Source organism: Gorilla gorilla, chromosome 10 (assembly GCF_029281585.2).
Source record: "Gorilla gorilla gorilla isolate KB3781 chromosome 10, NHGRI_mGorGor1-v2.1_pri, whole genome shotgun sequence".
Classification (NCBI taxonomy): Eukaryota; Metazoa; Chordata; class Mammalia; order Primates; family Hominidae; genus Gorilla; species Gorilla gorilla.
Window position 1 is genome coordinate 140232474 of NC_073234.2, and position 22809 is coordinate 140255282.

Here is a 22809-nt window from a genome sequence, read left to right on the forward strand (position 1 = left end):
GAGACGCCTCACCAGAACCCAACCCTGCTGGAACCCTGGTCTCAGACTTCCAGCCTCCAGAGCTGTGAGAAATAAATGGTTTAAGCCACCTATTGATGGTATTTTTTCTTTTTGAGACAGCGTCTCGCTCTGTCTCGCAGGCTGGAGTGCAGTGGCATGATCACAGCTCACTGCAGCCTCAACCTCTTGGCTTCCAGCAATCCTACCTCAGCCTCCTGAGTAGTTGGGACCACAGGCGCCCACCACCATGCCTGGCTAATTTTTTTTTTTTTTTTTTTTTGTAGAGATGAGGGTCTCACCATATTACCCAGACTAGTCTTGAACTCCTGGCGTCAAGCAATCCTCCGGTCTTGGCCTCCCACAGGGCTGGGATTACAGGCGTGTGCCACCACGCCCGGCCTTGATGGTATTTTGTTATGGCAGCCCCAGACCTAAAAAAATTTACCCTTGATGGTCACAAGAAATAAAAAAAAAAAGTTTGCTTCAACTTATATATTTATGTTGCAGGCAAGTATAAGAGTGATTAATAAAAGGCTTAAAAGCATCAAATATATCATTTAGATAAAACTTTAGGAGGGAAGAAGAAAGGAAATACAAGTTTAAGGGGGAAAAGGGCATAACATTTCTGACCATAAAAGAGCTTGTTTGTATATTCTTTGAAATGTTCGGCAGTGAATACCCTCTCCTGTCCTAGTTAGATCCCAGCGGGCACACTTAAATACTGATGAAATGGTCTCATATTCAAACATCAACGATGATGACAATCAGAGAAAATTCCATCCTTTGCAATGATCTACACTTAAGATGAGAACTTTTAGATGGCTCCAATCTGTTCTCTTACCCGCTTCTCTTCTTCACCATTTATGTAACAAGCAGAAAGCAAAGGCCTAGAACAACACGGGGCATGTCCTACGGGCACCAGGATTTGTAGATAAATGCACAGAAACACATCCAGGGGGCCCCATGCAAAAGTGGCAAAAGCGTCTGCACTGGGGGCTGTGGGATGGGACTCAGACTCTGCTGCTTCTAAACAAGGGCGTACTCATGCAGTATTTCTATGAAACTCAACATTGCACAAGGTTGAAATTTGAAAACAACAGGAAGGTAAGCCAGCAGCCCGGCCCTGGGAGAGATGCTCTTGGCAGCCACCAGAAAGGAGCTATTGACCAAGAGAAGAAGAGCCCGGAACTTCCCAGAGGCCCCCACCCCCACGACCTCAGCAAACAAGGCTGTCACAGAAGCAGGCATCCCATTTTTTTTAAAGGTTTATTACTTCAAGAGTGAATTATTTTTCAAAGATGATAAAACTCATTTCTATTCCAGTAGAAAAGGGTCACAGGTTTGCCCCAGGGTCCAGGAGCGCCTGGAAGGCAGGGCCCCCAGGCCTCTTCACCTCAGCCTGGGCACCTATAATCTGAGGGACCCTGTGAGGGGGTGGGGGCAGCTCGGGGGCACAACCTGCGGCCACTTCGGCCAGAGAGTGGCCGGCTCAGTCCATAGGATGATGTCAGTTTAGGCTGGAGGAAAAGGGCGCCAGACAACCCGATGCAGTGCCTGTGAAGACTTCGGGGGGATCAAAGTCCGGCCGGGGTGGGCGGAGACCCTCAGGCAGCTGCACAGGGCATCTTGTGCTCACCCCATTGTTTTCCGAGGCCTGTGTAAAGGCGCTTTGCCTGGCCTGGCAGGTAGACCAAGGCCAAAGCTCGTGGCCAGGGCCTGGGCACTGAGTCCCCACTGAATTTGGCACAGGAAGCTGGCACTCCCAGCCTGGCCCGTCCTGCATGGGGAGCCACCACACTGGGACTGCAGTGTTTCACCTTGGAGGGGAGGAAGCCTGGGCCCAACAGCTGAACGGGACAGGCCAGGCTCACCCGAGGAAGGGGACGCAAGACCCACAGCCCCTGTGGTCAGGCCTGTGGGCCACGTGGAGAGAAGGTTCCAGAACAGTGCTTGTCGATGAGCCTCTCCCTACAAGTCCCTTCAGCAGCAGCTCCATCCCTGAGTGTCTGCACAAGCCTGTACGCATGTGTGTACGTGTGCCAGGGCGTGTGTGCCGGTGTGCAACAGGCACATGGCAGCTGGGAGGCTCAGGCTGTGGGGCTGGGGGGCTGTCCGCTGGGAGAGTCCGGGAGAAGCGGGGTGTACGGGCTGGGGGGCCGGTCAGGCCCAGCGGCCAGGCCTGGCTGGCTCACGGTGTCCTCAGGACCCTGTGGAGAAAGGCAAAGCTGGGTGACCACCCACGCCCTGTCACCAAATCCCACCCTCATCCCCGCCCACCCCGGCCCTGTACCCACATCCCCAGCACAGACTCCACCCCCGCCACCAGGCTGTCAGAAGTGAGAAGAGACTGGAGTCACCTATAGACTCCTGGAATGTCTCCAAGGGCCTCTTCATCTCACTCAACACCCACCTGGCCTCCCCGACCTCCTTTAGAGATGGAGAAACTGAGGCCCAAAGAGACTTAATACAGTGAGGGGCAGAGCAAAGCGGGGGGCCTGGGTGCAGCACAGTCAACATGGAACAACCGGGGCAAGCTCTGTCCCTCAGGAGGAGAACATATGTTTATGTGTTGATTTATTTTTTATTTTTTAGAGACGGTCTCTCTCTGTCGCCCAGGCTGGAGTACGGTGGTGCCATCATGGCTCACCACAGCTTTGAACTCCTGGGCTCAAGTGATCCTCCCACCTCGGCCTCCCAAGTGGCCGGGACAATGACACGTGCCACCACCACGCCTGGCTCATTTTTTCATTTTTGGAGAGATCAGGTCTATGTTGCCCAGGCTGGTCTCGAACTCCTGGGCTCAGGCGACCCTCTCACCTCAGCCTCCCAAAGCGCTGGGATTCCAGGCGTGAGCCACCACGCCTGGCCTGTGTTTTTAAACCCATGTCACAGGACGGTATTCAGCCTGAACAGCATTCGTGAACAGAAGACAGGGAGGAAAGCCAGCCACACAGCAATACACGCAGCAGGATGCAGCTTCGGTCACATTCAAAAAGTGACCTCATGCTCATGGCTGCGCACATGAAGATTCAGAAAAAACAAACCCACATGCCAAGTTCCTGGCCATGGCTGCTCAGGGTATGCGGGGCGCGGGACGTGGGGAGAGGGACGAGGGCCACCCAGGGAACGAGTGAAACCAAGGGCACGAGATGCTGACCATCTTCAACACTGACAGCTGTCAGCAATGGCTGCGTCTGGGTGAGGGGAACTGGATACTGTCATTTGTCTAGTTTGACAGTTGAAGAAAATTTCTCAACTTAAAAATTAAAAATACAGATAATGCTAATGATAAGAGTGTGGGGTGAGCCTTCATCCCACTAAGCCCCCCGCCTCCCTTGCCCTGAGCAACAGAGGCCTCCCTGCCCCGGTGGCTGGGGCTGGAAACCGCTGCCCACCTCCGCCCACCTGTGCTTGCTTCACCACGGGGTAGGAAAATCAAACTCCTGCTCAGGGCAGAGAGCGGGCACAAGGGCCAGGGTCTGCTGCACTGAGCCAGGCACGGGGGAGGTCAGCCCCGCCCCCTATACCACCCACTGAGGCAGCACAGGACACCCACAGGTGGCTAGACCTTAGCCATGTGGGCCCAAAGAGCCGTGACTTGAGAAAGTCTCACTCAGAAGTAGAAAGGGGAAACCACCCCCAGGCTGTAAAAGAACCCCTGGTCTTTCCCAAGGAAGACACGTGGAGCAAAACCCGCAGGTGCCAGAGGGTGAAGCAGGTTCCTCCTCCTTCCCCTCCTCCTCCTCCTCTTTGCCACTTGTTTGACTGAGGAACGTGGACTTGGCGTGAGAGAAAGATCGGTGAGAAGCTAAGAAAGGTCCAGGAACATATCCCTGAAGGGCCACCTGGACAGTTGTCCAGGCTGTTCACTGCACAAAAGGACCCAGCTGAAGGGTTACAGACCAGTGGACACACAGTTTACCAAGCCCCCTGCCCTACAGCAGGCCTCATCTGCCCAGAGGGGCTGCCTTTTTCTTATTTATATAAAAATATCCGTTTTCCCCCCTTCTCCCAAGCAAGGCAGCCCCTCAGGGCCATCCCCATACCCAGGTACAGGGCAAATGTGTGGGGCCTTCCCCAGGGACTCAGGCCTGAGACTCAGAACAGGACCCAAGAGGGGGCAGCAGTGGCCTGCAGGGGGACCACCAGCCACCACCCAGGTGCCCACCCCAAGCTGAAGCCAGCCACTGGAGGACACTGCATTCCCCGTTTCACATGCCTAGGGGATCCGGGGCGCTGGGCTGGGCTCCAGACCTTCCAGGAGGCAGGGCAGGAGGGTCTTTTTAAGTCAAACACTTGTCTCATCACCTAAAAATTGGATTCTGTTGGCAAAATAAAGGGGAGACCCCAGTTTTGTTTGGGGGGCAGATGACAGGACATCCTGGTTATGTCCAGGGAGGTGCAGCCATGGGGCCCTGGCCACTCTATCTATGCTAAAAGTGAAAATCTCCCTGCTCTACACTGACCAGGCCCTGACCAGCCCCTGACCAGCCCCCACCCCTGCACCCTGGGAATCCCAGGCAAGTTTCTGCAGAAGGGAGCAGTGGCTGGAAGGAGCAGGGACACCGATGGGGCCAAACTGTGCACAGCACTACGGTGTCCTGGAGGAATCCTGGGAGAGAGGAAAGGAAGGGGGTCCGGCCAGAAGGCCTTGCCCCCAAGCCTGGGGACCCTGTCCCAGGGAGGATCCTCTCCTAATATTAACACTCCGCCCCAACATGGTCAGACTCCGCCCCCTACTCCCAGATGGACAGGAAGGGCGCCCCAGAGCTTGACTGGGACACAGGGCTGGCAGCGCCTGCCAATGCCAACAGGCTCCTGCCTGCCCACCCCTTGGCATTTTCTTTTTCATCTCCTTGTCCAGCCCTGGCAAGTGAGATGAGTTAGAGACAACCAAGTGGCCCCAAAGAGGGGGGCTGCTGCCTCACATCCCCACAATGTGGCTCCCTGGAAAGCTAGTTTCACCCAAGTAGGCCTAGCCTCAGAAGCTCTTGAGGGCAGCACATTTTTCAGAAACTAAAATAACAGCTATTATCAGAGGCACCACCGTAGAGCGACTCACCCCTGCCCAACCCCAAGTTGTAGGGCCTGCGGCTCTGCCCGTCACCTCCCCTGGCAAGGACACCATCCCTGGCCACGGCTCCCCCACGACCTCAGCCCTACAGGAACCTGGCCAAGGAAACACAGAACCCCCAGGGGCATCAGCCTATGTCCCCAGCAGATAGGGCGGCCACATAAAATCAGAACGCCTAGTTAAATGTGAATTTCAGGTGAACTACAGACAGGTTTTCAGGATACGTGCGTCCTATCATTGCACAGGAACACAATAAAAATTACTTATTGCTTACCAGAAATTCATATTTAACAGGCACCCTTCTGTTGTTTCTTGTGTTTTGTTTGTTTGTTTGTGCTCAATCTGGCAATCCTACCCTCAGATCCAGTCCCAGGTATACAGTTGGTGTTCAGTTGATGCCTACATTCTTTGTTCTTGGTCAGTCATCCCAGATGTATTTATTTATTTATTTATTTTAGTTTTTTTTTTTTTTTGAGACGGAGTCTCACTCTGTCACCCAGGCTGGAGTGCAGTGGCACGATCTTGGCTCACTGCAACCTCCATCTCCCGGGTTCAAGTGATTCTCCTGTCTCAGCCTCCCGAGTAGCTGGGATTACAAGCGTGCGCCACCACACCCAGCTAATTTTTTTTTGTATTTTTAGTAGAGACAGGGTTTCACCATGTTGGCCAGGCTGGTCTTGAACTCCTGACCTCAAATGATCCACCTGCTTCAGCCTCCCAAAGTGCTGGATTACAGGTGTGAGCCATAGCACCTGGCCAGTCATCCCAGATTTAGATCAATGCTTCTCAAACATGTTTCTACATCAGAATCTCATTAGGGTCCATTAAAATACAGATTCCAGGGTCCCACCATGATCCTATTCCAGAAGGCTAGAAGGCTGCCCAGGGATCTGCATTTCTAGCAGACTTCCCCAGGGGAGTCTATTGCACAAGAGATTCCAGAAGCAGCAGGCCTAAGCCTTGCTCCTGTCTTTCTAATGTGACCTTGCAAATAGGCACCAGCCCACAGAATACAAGTTGCCCTCTGGGATCAAAAAAAACTGCTATTCACTCAGAACATAGGAAGGGCAGTTTCTCCAAAAGTAAAATACACAAATATGTATCTTCAGTCTGTAGACACTCCAGGTGAAGTTGAGGCTGAAGGAATGAGCAGGACCCCAAATGTTTTAAGCCGCCAGCATTCTACTTGATATGGGAGGGGGCAGGGAGGCGCACGGCATTACCTGGTACCCACCTACAGTTTTGCTTCCTGCAGCACAGAGCCCTTGGGAGCTGATGTCATCAGGGATTCAGAATAGGCCTGAATGGCCTCCTTATCCTTTGAGCCCTTTTTACTACTACTCCAAAATAAATAGCATTTCTCCTAGAAGATAACCAAGCTAATTTATAGTTGACGTTGAAGCCACATAAAAATGGTTTTACACGGTTCTTCGATTTGCAAAAGGCAAAGAGGAAACAGGAAAGGCACATAAGTTTAGAGTCCAACAACCCTCAACGATTGCAGGTGGCTGAGATGTGGGGAGCTGCCGCTCTTAGACATAAGTACAAGCATCTTCAGGAAACACACCTGGGAGGTGGACAAGCCAAGCTGAAAAGGGCTCGTCCACTTGAAAATTTAAGCCAGCGAGGAAGCAAGGTGGGGAGATGGGCCATGGAGACCAACAACCAGTGGACTTAGCTGGGGGGCTGTTTAAAATCAACGAGGAACAGATTGTTCTGTTAAAATACTTTTGATTTATTTTAAAAGAATGACTTCAGAAGAAAAAATTACTGCTTTTTTTAATTTTTGAGACAGGATCTCACTCTGTTGTCCAGGCTGGAGTGCAATGGTGCGATCATGGCTCACTGCAGCCTCCAACTCCTGGGCTCAAGTGATCCTCCCACTTCAACCTCCCGAGTAGCTCAGATTATAGGCAAGAGCCACCATACCTGGCTCAAGTGGAAAATTTCTCTAAAGAGAAATTAAAATATGTTGAGTTTACCCACATGTGATTTTTTTTTTTAAATCAGGACAAATTACATAAAAACTGATAAGGCCGGCCAGGCACAGTGGCTCACACCTGTAATCCCAGAACTTTGGGAGGCCAAGGCGGCAGATCACGAGGTCAGGAGTTCAAGACCAGCCTGGCCAACATGGTGAAACCCCTCCTCTACTAAATATACAAAAATTAGCCAGGCATGGTGGCAGGTGCCTATAATCCCAGCTGCTCGGGAGGCTGAGGCTGAGGCTGAGGCTGAGGCTCCCGCTTGAACCCGGGAGGTGGAGGTTGCAGTGAGCCAAGATTGTGCCACTGCACTCCAGCCTGGGCAACACAGCAAGACTCCATCTCAAAAAAGAAACCAAAAAAAAAATAAAAAATAAAAAAACAAAAAAACTGGTAAGGCCCTGCTACATCAAAACACACATAATGGGATAAATTTCACTTACGTGGCCTCCAATGAAACCTGCAGGGAGGGAGCCACACTGCCGATCGTAGCATTCTTACTGGATTTGAGGGTGGGATGCTGATTTGGGAGCTGCAGCAGGGAAGGGGACCCTAGCCACAGCCTAGACCTTCTGTGCTTCCTGACCCTCCTTCCCTGTCCCCATTCTGGTGGACAATTTGGAGACAGACAGGAGACAGAGGGATGAGGCTGTCGTGGCCTCCTCTGGCCCAGCCCCTCAGCCAGTCCCCAGGGACCCCCTCATGTGGCTGTGCGTCCTCGCCTGTGGACACTATGGTGATGCTCTGCCACGGGAAGGTATTCATGGTCTGGGAGTGTGGGTTCTGAGTCCTTCTGTCCTCCCTACATAATTCAGTCTAGAAACTGGAGGGAGTTCCCTTTTGCTCGCTGGAGTCACAGCCCTGCTGGGTCCTGGCTCCCCCTGGGGCAGTAACAGAGAAGGGGACTCCCAAAAGGGCTGGTTGGACCCATTGGTAATTGTTCATCAGGAGCTCAAACGCTAGAGCAGCAACATGACAGCTGGTATCCAGGCTACCACCTCACATTATGGAAACCTTTTCCCCCTGAGGACAGGAATTTTGAAAGGAAGTTGGGTTTCAGGTCTGAAAGCCAAGGTGAAGAACCAAGAATGCTTTATTCTAACCCAGCATGCAAGCATGGAAGCAGGCAAGCCTTCCCTGAGACAGGGGAAGAGGAAGAATCATTCACCAGTGCTAAAGGAAGCAGGTGCTGCAGAGGAGCCAAGACCAGCAGAGCAGCGGGGCGGCCCCAAGGCCCCTCAGAAGGCCTCGGCCTGTGGCCCTAGGATGATGCAGGTGGGGGCCACCTCAGAGAGTGGCTTTCTGGTCCATGCATCCAAAAACAGCCTTTCCTGATGCCCTGCCAGTGGGCAGCATGCCTTCCCCTACCATGGCAGCCACTCGCCCATCTCCACTGCCCCTTGAGCTCTGTGATCACAGCTCTCCTGTCCTTCGTGTGACTGTGTAGTAACTTGCCTAAAGGCCTGCCTTGCCCATCTTTGCTGCAGATCTCATGTTCTGGTCATTTCTGCATCCCCTGACCTGTGCAAAGGGCCTTGCAGTGAATGCATGAATGAATAAATAAATGACCCCCAAGCAAGGAGGGACACTGTTATCACCCCTCTTCCTGCTGCTTCTGGAGGTCTGAAGCCCAGGGCTGGAGCTCTTCCCCACTTCCGTTCCCTCCTGATAGCAGCTGCCCCATCCTGTTCGAGCCACCGACTTCCTCACCCACTGGGGCCTCCCCGCTGGGCCCAGGCTTCCACCCCTCCCAGCCCAGGGCCCATTCCCCAGCCAGCAGCTGACCTAGTGATTCCCCTCTTTAAAAGCCTCCAATGGCTCTGTCACTCCCAGAATCAGTTCCAAACTGCTCACTGTGCACCATGAGGCCCTGGGTGGCCCGCCCTGTCCACTCTCAGACACCACCTCCTACCTCTGTCCCTGCCCTCACTCCCCTCCAGCCACCCTGGCCCTACCTAACTGTCTGATGTGCCTTGCCTGTCCCTGCCACAAGGCCTTTGCAGTGGCCGCTCCAGGCAGCATTCCTCATGTGGCTGTGTGCTGAGTGCCTCCCTGGCCTCCACGTCAAAGCTCACTATCTACCTCTTCAGAGAGGCCTTCCTGAAGCTCCATCTGTCCTTGTCCCCACTTGCCCCAGACATGCACTCTCCAGTCTGGAAGCTGCATTCAGTTGGTGAGCCCTTGAAACGGGGCCAGTCCAAAATGAGACCTGCTGCACATGTATCGTACACACAGGATTTCAAAGACTTCATGCAAAAACACTGCAAAAATATTGATGCCATTTATACTGATTACATGTTGAAGTGATAATACTTCGCATATATTTGGGTTAAATAAGATTAAAATTAATTCCACCTGTTTCCTTTGACTGTTAAGTGGCTATTAGAAAATTTAAACTGAAAACCTCACACGTGGCTCACGCTGTATTTCTGTTTGGCTCTAACCCCTCACAGCTCCTATCATGAGTGAAATGATCTTTTCTGCTGATTTACTTGGTTTTCATCTGTCTCCCCGGCTGGAATGCCAGCCCCCCTCAATCCCCCTGAGCAGGGACCTCAGCTGTCTCCTCCACTGCTGTACGTCCCCTCGCCCCTAACAGAACCTGGCATCCCCGGGTGCTGACTTGATGAATGGATGATGCAAGTACCAGGTCTCATTACTCAAAGCCCACCTGCGCCCCCTCCAAGGGAGGGTCCCAGGCCTTCCAGAACAGGCAGAGTAGTGGCAACGCGGCATGCAAAAGACGCAAGCGTGCTGCGCAGCCCCCAGCAGTGACCGCTCCCACTCCGGCAGAGACGCAGGACTGCTGCTGGAGGTGGGCTCCAGGCTGCGGTTGGCCAGAGGGTCCGATCTGAGGCCCCTTTCCCCCAGCAGGCAAGCGAATGGCTGTCAGCCCGGGCCGCCCTCTGGCCAGCACCTACTTGGCTCCGGATTTGGCAGATGACAGGGACCAGCAGCAGGACGCAGCCCAGCGCCAGGAGGACGTACTGGGCATAGTGCATCACCTTGGGCATCAACACCAGCTGGGTGTAGAATGTGTGAAGAGTCTCCCCCTCCATGGCCCCGCTCTGAGGAGATAGAATGACAAACACATGAGCTGGAGCCGCAGGCTGCGGGCTACAGCGCAGATGCCACCCAACACCTTCCTCTGTGCCCGCCTCAGCTTTTCCCCACCTCAAGCTTCCCGGCTAAAGCATGTGTTGGAGCCTGCCAGGGACCTCCTCCCTCCAGGACACAAGGTGAGACTACAATTCCCAGACTCCCTTGCAGTTGGGCAGGGCCATATGATCGTGTCCTGACCAATAGGAGGCGGACCTGGCCTCACGTGACTCTCCATCTCGTTCCCTGCCACTGAATGGAGGCTCTCCAGGAGGGCGGGGCCACCGGGGCCCTGGAACCCTAAATGACTGCAGGGAGCAGAGCTCTGCCTCCCCATCAACCCACTTCAGATTCGGCTGAGTAGGAAGTAAACTTGACATTCAGAGGCTTGTTTGTCCTGGCCATTAGCTAGCCCTGATTTAAAACGAGGTGGGCAAGAAACAATAAATACAGTAAATAAAATAAAATAATAAAATAAAACAAGCTAGGCCAGAAGGAATTCTGAAAAGCTGCGAGAGAAGTAAGTTTAAGTGAAAAGCTGACACCTTGGAAACCAACTTCCCCACTTTCAGGAGAAGAGGTCATATGCCTCAACAAAATTATTTTACACCCAGGGCCAGGGACTTTACCTCTTCATGCAGCTTCTGTCTTCCCCATCTCTAGGGATCCCTTTCACCTTGGTGGGATAACTGACATAGGGTGCTTGGACAGTGTGAAGTTTCTGATACGCTGGTCCATGTCACAGTCCGGTTACCCTGGCTCAGCCCTCTCCCTTTCTACAAGCTGCTCCCCGCCTCCTGCCTCAAATGCCCACACTGGCTTTTAACAAAAGCCCCTGATGCTGTGCCCAACGCACCCTTACCTCTGCAAACCAGAGCAGCGGCAGGACCACAGGCTCAATCTTCCCAGTTTGTCTGGAAATAAGCAAGACATAGCTGTGTGAAACAAAGTCCTACACCCAAACTTGATCTAATTCTGCTTGAATACAACATCTAAACAGGTTTAGTATAATTTTGCACACACTAAACCCTCACCACCAAATATAAACAATGAGCTGAAACACTTTAGGAGCCATATGACAAAACTGTCCCCAGGCTGAAGGTCTCAGTCTACAGCCCTCAATAATACTTGTAAATAAGACTAACTTTAAATCTTTAAAAGGCGTTTTGTTTTGTTTTTCTTTAGTTGACAAGGTGAGATGTTTTCCCACAGGGCTGTTTGACATCACACAGCTTTGAACCTGTGATCATAAGCTCTGAGGCCAGGAGGGATTTGATTCTGCAATCTCAGTCATCCCTCCTTATCCATGGTTTTGATTTCTGCCATTTCTTACCCTCAGTACAGTACAATAAGATATTTTGAGGGAGAGACCATGTTCACATAACTTTTATTATAGTATTTGTTATAATTACCCTATTCTTAGTTATTAATTGTGGCTATGCCTAATTTATAAATTAACTTTATCGTAGATGTGTGTGTATAGGAAGAAGCATAGTATATACTATACAGGGTTCAGCACTATCCCCAGCTTCAGGCATCCACTGGGGGTCTTGGAATATACCCCCAGGGATAAGGGGTCCACGGTACTTGATTGGTGTGGGCTTAGGGAACCAGTGTTTCGACGTGCTGCCAGAAGGAATCTCCCCTGGCAAAGAGCTTGACAACTTGATAATAATCTTTCTTAACTAAAAACTCACATCTCCTACAGGGCAGAGACCACCAGTGACCCAGCCAAAATCCATTGGTCCCTTTTAGAAACAGGACCCAAATTTTACTCAGGATGGCAATGCACCCAGTTAAAGACTCCACTTCAGCCTCTCTTGTGGCAAGTGAGGCTCTGTGACCAAGTTCTGGTTAATGAGATGTTCGCAGAAGCGTTACGTGGAATGGCCGGGAGGGCTGCTTAAAAAGAAGCTTTCACAGCTGGGAGATGAACCTTTTTTCCCTCCTCCCTTTCAGATGCCTGAAATGCAGATGCAAGGGCTGGAGCTCTGCAGACACTGGGACCAGAGGTGACCTTGAGGATGGAAGCCATGTGTTGGGAAAATGGAACGGAAAGATGAGTGGAACTTGGACTATGAATGTCTCTTGCCATACTTGGACTGTCTGCCTCCAGACATCCTCTAAAAGAAGATTTTTAAAATAACAATATACCTTTGTCCCATTTGAGCCACAACTGTTGAGTTTACTGATCTATACTGCCAAACCTAATTCCACCAATATACCTCACGACCCAGCAATTACGCTCTTCAGAAACTGCCCTAGAGATGCTCACACATGCACACAGAGGCACAAAGATGTTCAGTGTTGCTTGGACTAGCAAAGACAAACAAACGACAATATGTATCTTCTCTATGGCCACATATATATGAATGTAAATAAGTAGGAAAAGGCCTGGAAGGAAGCACAGCAAATTGATGATGGTGGGTACGGCTGGGGATGGCGGGGAGTCACAGGAAACCATATTCTTCCCCTCAAGAAGATATGTTCTTATTACCTGTGAAATTAAAACTTACACGTCAAGTTAAAAAGATAATAAAATCCGAAGGGAGAATAAAAGTTAACTTGACACTGCAGAAACGTCACAGGCATGACCTCATCCAGGCTATCAAGGTCTACATCAACAGTGATACAGTATGTTGACGGAATGTACCCAAGATGCTCTGAATTGGAACTTTCTCTCTGTGGTCCTCCTCCCAAAACCCATCACCCCAGTCTAATCATGAAAAAAGCACCAGACCAATCCCAGTAGAGGGGCATGCTACAAAATACCAGACCAGTGCTTCTCAAAAGTGTCACTGTCATCAAAATGAAGGAGAGATGAGAGAGTGTCACAGCCAAAAGGTGCCTAAGGAGACCGGAAGACTAATGTGACACCTGGGAAACTGTGACCTGCCATGACGAAGGGGACCGTTCAGACGTGACTGCATCAAGGCTCTCAGATGGGGAGAGCGTCCTGGAATATCTAGGTGGCTCCATGCAGATGTGGTTACATCAAGGTTCTGAGATGGGAAGAGTATCCTGGAATACCTAGGTAGGCCCCAGAGAATCACAAAAGTCCTTAAAGAGAGAAGCGGGAAGTCCTAGCCAGAGCAATCAGGCAAGAGAAAGAAAAACGAAAAAACAAAAACAAATTTTAAAACCCTAAAAAAAAGAAAAATTAATTTTTAAAAAGAGGGGCTGGGGCGTGGTGGCTCACGCCTGTAATCCCAGCACTTTGGGAGGCCGAGGCAGGTGGATCACAAGGTCAGGAGATTGAGACCATCCTGGGCAACATGGTGAAACCCCATCTCTACTAAAAATATAAAAATTGGCCGGACTTGGTGGCACATGCCTGTAATCCCAGCTACGCGGGAGGCTGAGGCAGGAGAATCACTTGAACCAGGGAGTCAGAGGTTGCAGTGAGCGGAGATCATGCCATTGTACTCCAACCTGGCAACAGAGTGAGACTCCGTCTCAAAAAAAAAAAAAACAAAAAAGAGGGAAGCAGGAGGTTAGAGGCAGAGAGAAATTGGACAGTGCTACACTGCTGGCTTTAAAGAGGGAGAGGCCAAGTGCAGTGGTTCACGCCTGTAATCCCAGCACTTTGGGAGGCTGAGGTGGGAGGATCACTTGCACCCTGGAGTTCAAGACCAGCCTGGGCAACATAGTGAGACCCCCGTCTCTATAAAAAAACACAAAAATTAGCAGGGTATGGTGGCACATGCCTGTAGTCCCAGCTACTCAGGAGGCTCAGGTGGGAGGATCGCCTAAGCCCAGGAGGCCAAGGCTGCAGTGAACTATAGATCATGCCACTGTACTCCAGTCTAGATAGCAGAGCGAGACTGTGTCTCAACAACAACAACAACAACAAAACAGGGAGGGCTAGGATTAAGGTCATGAGCTAAGGAAAGTAGGCAGCTTCTAGAAACTGTAAACGGCAAGGCACAGATTCTCCCCTGGAGCCTCCGGAAGGAACAAGGCCTGCAGATACCTCGATCTTAGCCTTGTTGTGTTCCTTTCAGACTTCAGACTCCCAACACTGCAAGATAGTTTTTAAAAGTGAGCCATGACATTTGTGGCAAAATTGTGACAGCAGCAAAAGGAAATCAATACAGCAACTCACACTCAATATGGAGCAGCAGGGTGGGCTGGCTCACCATTTGCCCCACACAGACCCCCTCACAACAGGTGTCTAGCAGAAAAGGCAGTGTGGCGAGGTGGTTAATGGTGCACACTCAAGCGTCGCTGCCTGGGTTTGAATCCCACCTGGGCCACTGTGCAGGCACGTGCTCACGTGGCAGGCCCTAGCCCTTCCACCCCACACAGGCTGCTGGCAAGGCTGGCCTGGAGCTGGCGTCTGGGAGCCTGGATTCAGGAGGCCTCCCATTGCTCCCTAACTGACAAGGATGGCTCACTGTGCCTGAGCAATCTGTACAAGTAATGTGGTTTATACTGACCACCAGCTTGCCTTCGAAGGGTCTGGAATTTCAGTACCTGCCAGGCAGAGGGTGGCCACATGACCAGCCCCTAGTAAAAACCCTGGGCACTCAGTCTCTCTAGCGGGCTTCCCTGGCAGATGACATGTCACGTGGGTTGTCACAACTCCTTGCAGCAAGAATTGGGTGACTCCCCTGGGAGAGGGCTCTGGAAACTGGCACCTGCTTTCCTCTGGACTTGGCCCTGTGTGGCTTTTCCCTTTGCTGATTTGCTTTGACTCCTTTTACCGTAATAAATCATAGCCACGTGTACAACCATATGCTTCGTCCTGAGGCTTCCCAGCAAATCGTCGAGCCTGCGGTGGCCTTGGGACGCCTGACACAGCCACTTACAAGCTCTGTGACCTTGGGCGTGCTACTGAGCCTGTGTCCCTTCTGTATAAGCGAGATATTATAATGTAACTCTTCCTAGGACTCCAGGGAGGATTAAATGCAGTAATACATGTAAAGTGCTTAGAAAATTACCTGGCATATAAAAGTGCTTGGCACATTTATTATTGTTGTTGTTATAATTGTTAAATCCCAGCAAAGAAATGGACACACAAATATTCTGTCACTTTGCCATGCACAGCAGTAGGGAGGGGAGATGGAAGTCACTGAGGGGCGGTGACGAAAGTCAGCACAAAAGGCTCAAATACCACAATCAGAGACCGGGCACAGTGGCTCATGCCTGTAATCCCAGCACTTTGGGAGGCTGAGGCAGATGATCACCTGAGGTCAGGGGTTTGAGACCAGCCTGGCCAACACAGTGAAACCCCGTCTCTACTAAAAATACAAAAATCTGCTGGGCGTGGTGGCAGGCACCTGTAATCCCAGCTACGCGGGAGGCTGAGGCAGGAGAATCGCTTGAACCCGAGGCGGAGGTTGCAGTGAGCCGAAATCGCGCCATTGTACTCCAGCCTGGGCGACAAGAGCAAGATCCATCTTAAAAAAAAAAAAAAGGCTCAAATCCCCCAATCACAATTATTGGAGGTCTCTCGGGCCACTTGCTAAGTAGGGTATTGCACAGTGAAATGGGCTCACACTATCACCCTACAGAAGACGAAACACGATGGGAAGACAACAGACAGTACCATTTACTTTGGCTGCTTTTCTCTGAAAGACTTTGTAAGAACCAATGGGAATTGTATTCAAGTAACATGCAACCCCACTGCCTTTACCTAGCGAGCAAGGAGTACAGAAGCTTCCCCGACAGGTCACGAGACAGCTCTGCTTCCCGGCAGCTGTGTCTCTAGACTTTTCCCACGGCCATCCCTCGTGGCCCTCCACATCTGCTGTTGAGACCACTTTCCTGGAGTGCCTTGTTCCCAGTCCACAGGGAGGTCAGCAGCTGTGCGGCCCAGAGAGGTTGGGTGACCGGTCCACAGGTCACTGGCAGGCACAATCCAGCTGCCCGCGTGAACTGTTTGTTAAGAATGTGAATTAGGCCCAGTGCAGGGCTCATGCCTATAATCCCAGCACTCTGGGAGGTGGATCACCTGAGGTCACAAGTTCGAGAACAGCCTGGCCAACATGGTGAAATCCTGTCTCCACTAAAAATACAAAAATTAGCTGGGTGTACTGGTGAGCACCTGTAATCCCAGCTACTTGAGAGGCTGAGGCAGGAGAATCGCTGGAACCCGGGAGGCAGAGGTTGCAGTGAGCTGAGATCATGCCACTGCACTCTGGCCTGGGTGACACGGCAAGACTTCGTCTCAAAAAAAAAAAAAAAAAAAAAAAAGAATGTGAATTACCTCCCAATAAGTAAAAATTGACAGCGCTCCTGTTAAAATTCAGATTTGGAAGTCCTTTTGAAAAATGCAGAGGATGTGGCCACACTGAGCCCGCATTTCCATGGGGCTACAGTCAGCTGGTGCTGGGAAGGGGCTGTATCCTCGGCCCCAGGTCGCCTCTTCTATCTGGGTCACCCACTTGGCCCCAGTTGCATCCCAGTTAGCAGCCCAGGTGCCACGCGGTGGAACCAGAGGGAGGACTTGGGCTGCAAACGCCTCTTCCATGCCTGGGGCTGTTTCCCCACCCACAAATCCATCAAGAACAAATTCCCTAAGTGGCCTCAAAATATAAAAATAAAATGCAAGGGCGGGATGAAGGAAGCGAGCTCACAGTTATTACTCTCTGCCGTGCTCTGACAAAGTGTTATTCTTTCCAGCCGAGAGGCATTTGACAAAGCTGAATAGATGCTCACATTCCTGCAACCCAGGGATTTTTCTAAGAGAATTTTTTTTTAACGAAACTATTTCAGATATGCTAAGAAGTACAGACACTGACATAGCAACAAATCAGTATAATCCCTCACCAAGTTCTAGCAATGTGTAATGTTATAGCAAGTACTGGTGCGCGTGGGGAGGAACTGGAACCCTGCTGCACTGCTGCTAAGAATGGGGATGGGGCCGGGCGCGGTGGCTCACGCCTGTAATCCCAGCACTTTGGGAGCCCGAGGCGGGCAGATCACGAAGTCAGGAGATCAAGACCATCCTGGCTAACATGGTGAAACCCCGTCTCTACTAAAAATACAAAAAATTAGCCGGGCGCGGTGGCGGGCACCTGTAGTCCCAGCTACTTGGGAGGCTGAGGCAGGAGAATGGCATGAACCCAGGAGGTGGAGCTTGCAGTGAGCCGAGATTGCGCCACTGCACTCCAGCCTGGGTGACACAGCAAGACTCCGTCTCAAAAAAAAAAAAAAAGAATGGGGATGGGGCAGAGGCTGTGCAAGTCTGACCGTTCCTCAAACGGTTAAACAAAGAGTTAACATAGGAGCCAGCGATTCCACCCCTCGGTACATACCTAAGGAAAACAAGAACAGATGTCCACACTGGGACTGACACAGGAACATTTACAGCTGCATTATGCATAACGGCCAAGGCGTGGAAACTACTCAAACGTCCATCAACCGATAAATAAATGTGGTCTATCCAGACAATGGAATATTATCCAGCCATAAAATATACTGATTCATGCTACGACATGGATGAACCTTGAAAACGTGATCCTAAATGAAAGAAGGCAGTCGCAAAAGACCACATAGTGTATGATTCCATTTATATGAAATGCCCAGAATAGGTAAGTCCACAGAGACAGGAAGTGGATGAGCGGTTGCCTGGGGCTGAGGGGACAGGGAAGTGAGTGTTAATGAGTGTGGGGTTTCTTTTGGGGGTGATGAAAATGTTCCAAAATTGATTGTGGTGATAGATACACAATTCTGTGAATATACTACAAATCACTAAATTGTGCATTTTATTGGGGGGGGGGTTATTTACTTTGAATTGTGCGTTTTAAAGGGGTGAGTTTTATGGTACCTGCATTATATTTCCATAAAGCTGTTTTATTTTAAAAATCAAAAAGAGGAAATCAGTGCTTGAAAAATTCTTGTAAAATGAGTAGTGAAACGTAAGAATGCTGTTTGGTAAGTTTCCATTTTCAAACATTTGGTTTTGCCAGGCTTTCATTTCTGCCACTCTGTCGTGTAGGAAACAGCTTGGATTGAAGCTCTGGCTAATTGGCGGGGAGAGGGTGAATGTTAAAAAAGAAAAGTGGAGGCCGGGCACGGTGGCTCACGCCTGCAATCCCAGCATGCTGGGAGGCCCATGTGGGTGGATCACTTGAGGCCAGGAGTTTGAGACCAGCCTGACCAACATGGTGAAACCCCATCTCTACTAAAAATACAAAATTAGCCGGGCATGGTGGCACATGCCTGTAATCCCAGCTACTCAGGAGGCTGAGTCAGGAGAATCGCTTGAACCTGGGAGGCGGAGGTTGCAGTGAGCTAATATCCCGCCCTTGCACTCCAGCCTGGGCAACAAGAGTGAGACTCCATCTCAAAAACAAAACAAAACAAAAAAGAGAAAGAAAAGTGGTGTTCTGGGGAAGGAATATCAGGATGCAGGTCAGGACCTGGCTCAAAACCAAGACCCCTTCGGGAGAAGATCAGCAGGGACTGGATTCCACCCCCAGTAGGACCCTCTCCCCTCCCCATGCTCTGGTTCCTGGGGTATGTCACTGGAGTCTGGGACCACTGGAGCACTGAGCACCTAATCTCTCAATGAGCAATGCAGCCCCAGCTCCCAGTCCCCACTCACCCAATGCCTGCGACAGATTTCATGTAGAGGCTCAGCTGCAGTTTCACAGAGCAGTTCATGGGGATTCCCGTGACCTGCGGCAACAAACACAGTGAGGAGACTGGCCACCCCCAAGCTCCAGGGACACTGTCAACCCTCCTCTCCCTGGTCCCAGTCAAGAGGGTGGGCGTCCCAGCTAACTGCCCAGTGGAGCTTGCTTGTATCTTACCTAAAACAAGCCACAGGCTGGGGGGGTCAACAGTTCTAGAAATGCTGGGCAGGTGCACTGGGATCTCCTCTCCTGATTCTAACCCCTTATAGGGAAACAAGTGCTTCCCACATAGTTATGTTCACAGCCTCAAAGAGGTTCCTTCTATAAAGCAAGGCTGTCTCAGGGTGGAAAATACCTAATCACTTTCACCTGTCCTCCTAAGACAGCGTTTCCCAAAGTGCAGAATGGCAATTTGTCCATGCTCCCTCTCAACCCCCACATTCAATAAAACAGACAAAACTCCCTTCTCAATTCACTCCCAACTCCTCCTGATCATTTTGAAGAGTAGGTCTCAGCCAGGTGTTTGCATGGTCTTTAATACCCCTCTAATACACCTACACAAAATCTCCACTTCTAACAATGGTGCTGACAGCTGGCCCCAGGTTCACTCCTGCTGACAGACAACAATATTTTACATAGAGCCTAATATTTTTTTCCTTGTTCATTTTTATGGTTGTCTTCTTTTTTTGGAGAATTTTGTAATTTCCTATTTGAGGTAGTAAGAAAAAGCTTCCCTTGTGCAGAAATTTATTTTTTTTTCTTTTTGAGACAGAGTCTTACTCAGTCATCTAGGCTGGAGTGCAGGCAACCTCTGCCTCCTGAGTTCAAGCGATTGTCCTGCCTCAGCCTCCCCAGTAGCTGGGACTACAGGTGTGCGCCACCACACTCAGCTAATTTTTGTATTTTTAGTAAAGACAGGGTTTCACCATGTTGACCAGGCTGGTCTCAAACTCCTGGCAGCAAGTGAACTGCCCACCTTGGCCTCCCAAAGTGGGATTACAGGTGTGAGCCACCACACCCAGCCTATTTATCATTATTATTTTTGTAGAGACAGAGTTTCACTATGTTGCCCAGGCTGGCGTCAAACTCCTAGCCTCAAGTGATCTTCCTGCCTCAGCCTCCCAAAGCACTGGAATTACAGCCATGATCCACTATACCCAGCTCTTTTTAATGAGACTTTTTAAGTAAATAACAGAAGTGACACACATGTGTCATCAAAAACAACAGGAAGGTGGTTCCAGAATGAAGTCAGGAAATGATAGTGGAAATAAAACTAGATTTGAGGTCAGAGAACTGCAGTTGGTTCTTCTTAACTGAGAGTCGCTTCCTCATCTGTAAAACAGAGAGAACTCTCCCGACCTGACAGAATTTTTGCAAGAGCAAAAGTAAGGTATGCAAGATAGCCACACTCAGGGCCATAAATGCCTGGGTTATTATCACATACACTATAGGGAAAGGATGTTTTCTTCATTATGGCCCAGCATGCTGAGGCCCTTCCAGGCCCCTGTGGCAAAGAAGAGCTCATCAAAGGCCTCACTTACGCCCACGACTGGGGAGTGCTTGCCCTCGAGAGCCTGGTGGGATGGGCATGAGATCACCCGTGAGTAGAACAGAGTTCACGCCACAGGCCTGAAGCTGCTCTCCTTAGGAATTCTGCTGGCATCTGGGAACCCAGATTTCAGGAGGGTCCCCACCATCCCCTAACTGATGAGAGTAGTTCACTGGGCCGAAATTATTTGTACAAACAATATGGTTCTTGCTCAGCACCTGCTTTCCTTCCCAGAGCCTAGAATTTTGGTACCTGCCAGGCAGAGGTGCCCACATGACTGGCCCCTAGCAAAACACCATGGGCACTAAATTTCTAATGAGCTTCCCTGCTAGACAACATCTCCTACATGTTGTCACAACTCATTGCTAAAGACATTAAGTGCATCCTGTAGGAACCCCCTGGAAGAGGACTCTGGAAGCTCCAGCCTGGCCTCCCCCGACTTCACCCAAGGTGCTTTTCCCTTTGCTAATTTTGCTTTGAATTCTGTCATTATAATAAGTCTTAGCTGTGATACCACCATAAGCAGCGTCCTGTTGAGTCCCCCGTCCCCATGCCCTCCCCCAGTTTCAGGAGCAGAAAAGTGGCCACACGGAAGCAGCTTCCAACACACGTTCGTTTTTCAAGGCTAAAGGCCAACAGGCAGCAAGCTGATCTCATGATCCCCCTCCCCAACGTGCCCAGCTCAAAAAACAAAGAAATAAAGTCCACTTCCTCTCCCTGTCGGCCTCAAGCTCATCTGGAGGTAGAATTGGATGCAGCAGCTAAAGTGGCTGCAGCAAAACAGCTGTTTGCCTCTCTCTGGGCTCCCAAACTTAACCCCTTCTTTCTTGATGTGAGGGGAAGAAAGAAAATCCGTGCCCTGAAAGGAAAGTGATCACTGAGAGCACACAGGAGACTGTGTTCATGGTGGAATTCTCCGGAAGCCAGCAGAGCAAGAGAGGCTGGAGGAGGAATTAACTAAAAGAGGGAAGGCAGAGACCAGGGCTGGGGCCAGGGCCAAGAGGGTCTAGTCAGCGGCTAAGGAGGCCTGGGAGGACAAAGAAAAATGGTGCAGAACAGCATCCGCCATGGAGCTTCGGGAAGGGCCTAAGGTGCACAGCATTGTGGCAAATGTATGGAGCTTCCTCAGACAACGAAAACCAGAACTACCATCGGATCAGTGATCCCACTGCCGGGCATCCCCCCAGAGGAAATGAAATTAGTGTGTCAAAGAGACAGGGGCACTCCCATGTACGCTGTGGCCAAGATACGGAATCAAGCGAAGTGTCCGTCAGTGAATGAATGGGCACCACAAACGTGGTGCACACACAGTGGGATACTGTTCAGGGTTTAAAAAGAGGGAAATCCAGCTGGGCACGGCGGCTCACACCTGGAATCCCAGCACTTTGGGAGGCCGAGGTGGGCGGATCACTTGAGGCCAGGAGTTCCAGACCAGCTTGGTCAAGATGGTGAAATCCCGTCTCCACTAAAAATACAAAAATTAGCCAGGTGTGGTGGTGTGTGCCTTTAATCCCAGCTACTCTGGAGGCCGAGGCAGAATTGCTTGAACCCAGGAGGCGGAGGTTGCAGGGAGCCACGATCATGCCACTGCACTCCAGCCTGGGTGACACAGCAAGACTCTGTCTCAAAAAATAAATAAATAAAAACAGGGAAATCCTGTTATTTGTGACAACATGACGGACCTGGGGACACTATACGAAGTAAAATAGGCCAGGCACAGGAAAGCAAACCCTGCATGACCTCACCTGTATGTGGAATCTAAAAGAGTTGAATTCAGGCCAGGCGCAGTGGCTCACGCCTATAATCCCAGCAACCTGGGAGTCCGAGGCGGATGGATCACCTGAGGTCACGAGTTCGAGACCAACGTGGCCAACGTGGCAAAACCCTGTGTCTACTAAAAATACAAAAATTAGCCGGGTGTGGTGGTGTGTGCCTGTAATCCCAGCTACTTGAGAGGCTGAGGCAGGGAGAATTGCTTGAACCCAGGAGGTGGAGGTTGCAGTGAGCCGAGATCGTGCCACTGCACTCCAGCCTGGGTAACCAGAGTGAAACTCCATCTCAGAAAAAAAAAAAAAAAAAGTTGAATTCATGGAAGCAGAGGGTAGAATACTGGCTACCAGGGGCAGGGAGGGGGAAGTCCGTCAAAGGATACAAAATTTCAGTTAGACAGGAGGAGTAAGTTTAGGAGATCTACTGGGAAATAGAGCAACAGTCACTGTATTGTACTATACAATACAACACAGTGACTAGAGTGAATAGCAATGTATTGTAAGCTTGAAAGTTGCTGACAGTAGATTTTAAATGTTCTCACCACCAATACATCATCAGTATGTGAGGTAATACATATGTTAATTGGCTTGATTTAGGTATTCCACAAGTTATATACATACATCATAACATCATGTTGTACACCTCAAAAATAGACAGCTTTTCTTTTTCAATTTAGAAAATTAATTTTGGCTGGGCACGGTGGTTCATGCCTGTAATCCCAGTACTTTGGGAGGCCAAGACAGAAGG

At 50.5% G+C, this 22809-nt stretch overlaps 1 protein-coding gene across 10 annotated transcripts in view; it reads right to left on the reverse strand.

Moving 5' to 3' along the window:
- Window positions 1-477: 477 nt before the first annotated feature.
- SCARB1 (scavenger receptor class B member 1) overlaps window positions 478-22809 on the reverse strand; it is a 131862-nt gene continuing 109530 nt past the window's right edge. For 4 of the 10 annotated variants that reach the window (XM_063694467.1, XM_055358382.2, XM_063694469.1 and 1 more), the window contains 5 exons: window positions 18713-18786; window positions 11021-11072; window positions 9981-10127; window positions 6309-6437; window positions 2193-2207 (listed from right to left, as the gene is read on the reverse strand). In XM_063694467.1, coding sequence (XP_063550537.1) covers window positions 6309-6437; window positions 9981-10127; window positions 11021-11072; window positions 18713-18786 — 402 coding nt within the window. In that variant the 3' untranslated portion in view covers window positions 2193-2207. The other 6 variants (XM_063694466.1, XM_063694465.1, XM_004054132.5 and 3 more) reach the window with 2 other exon arrangements.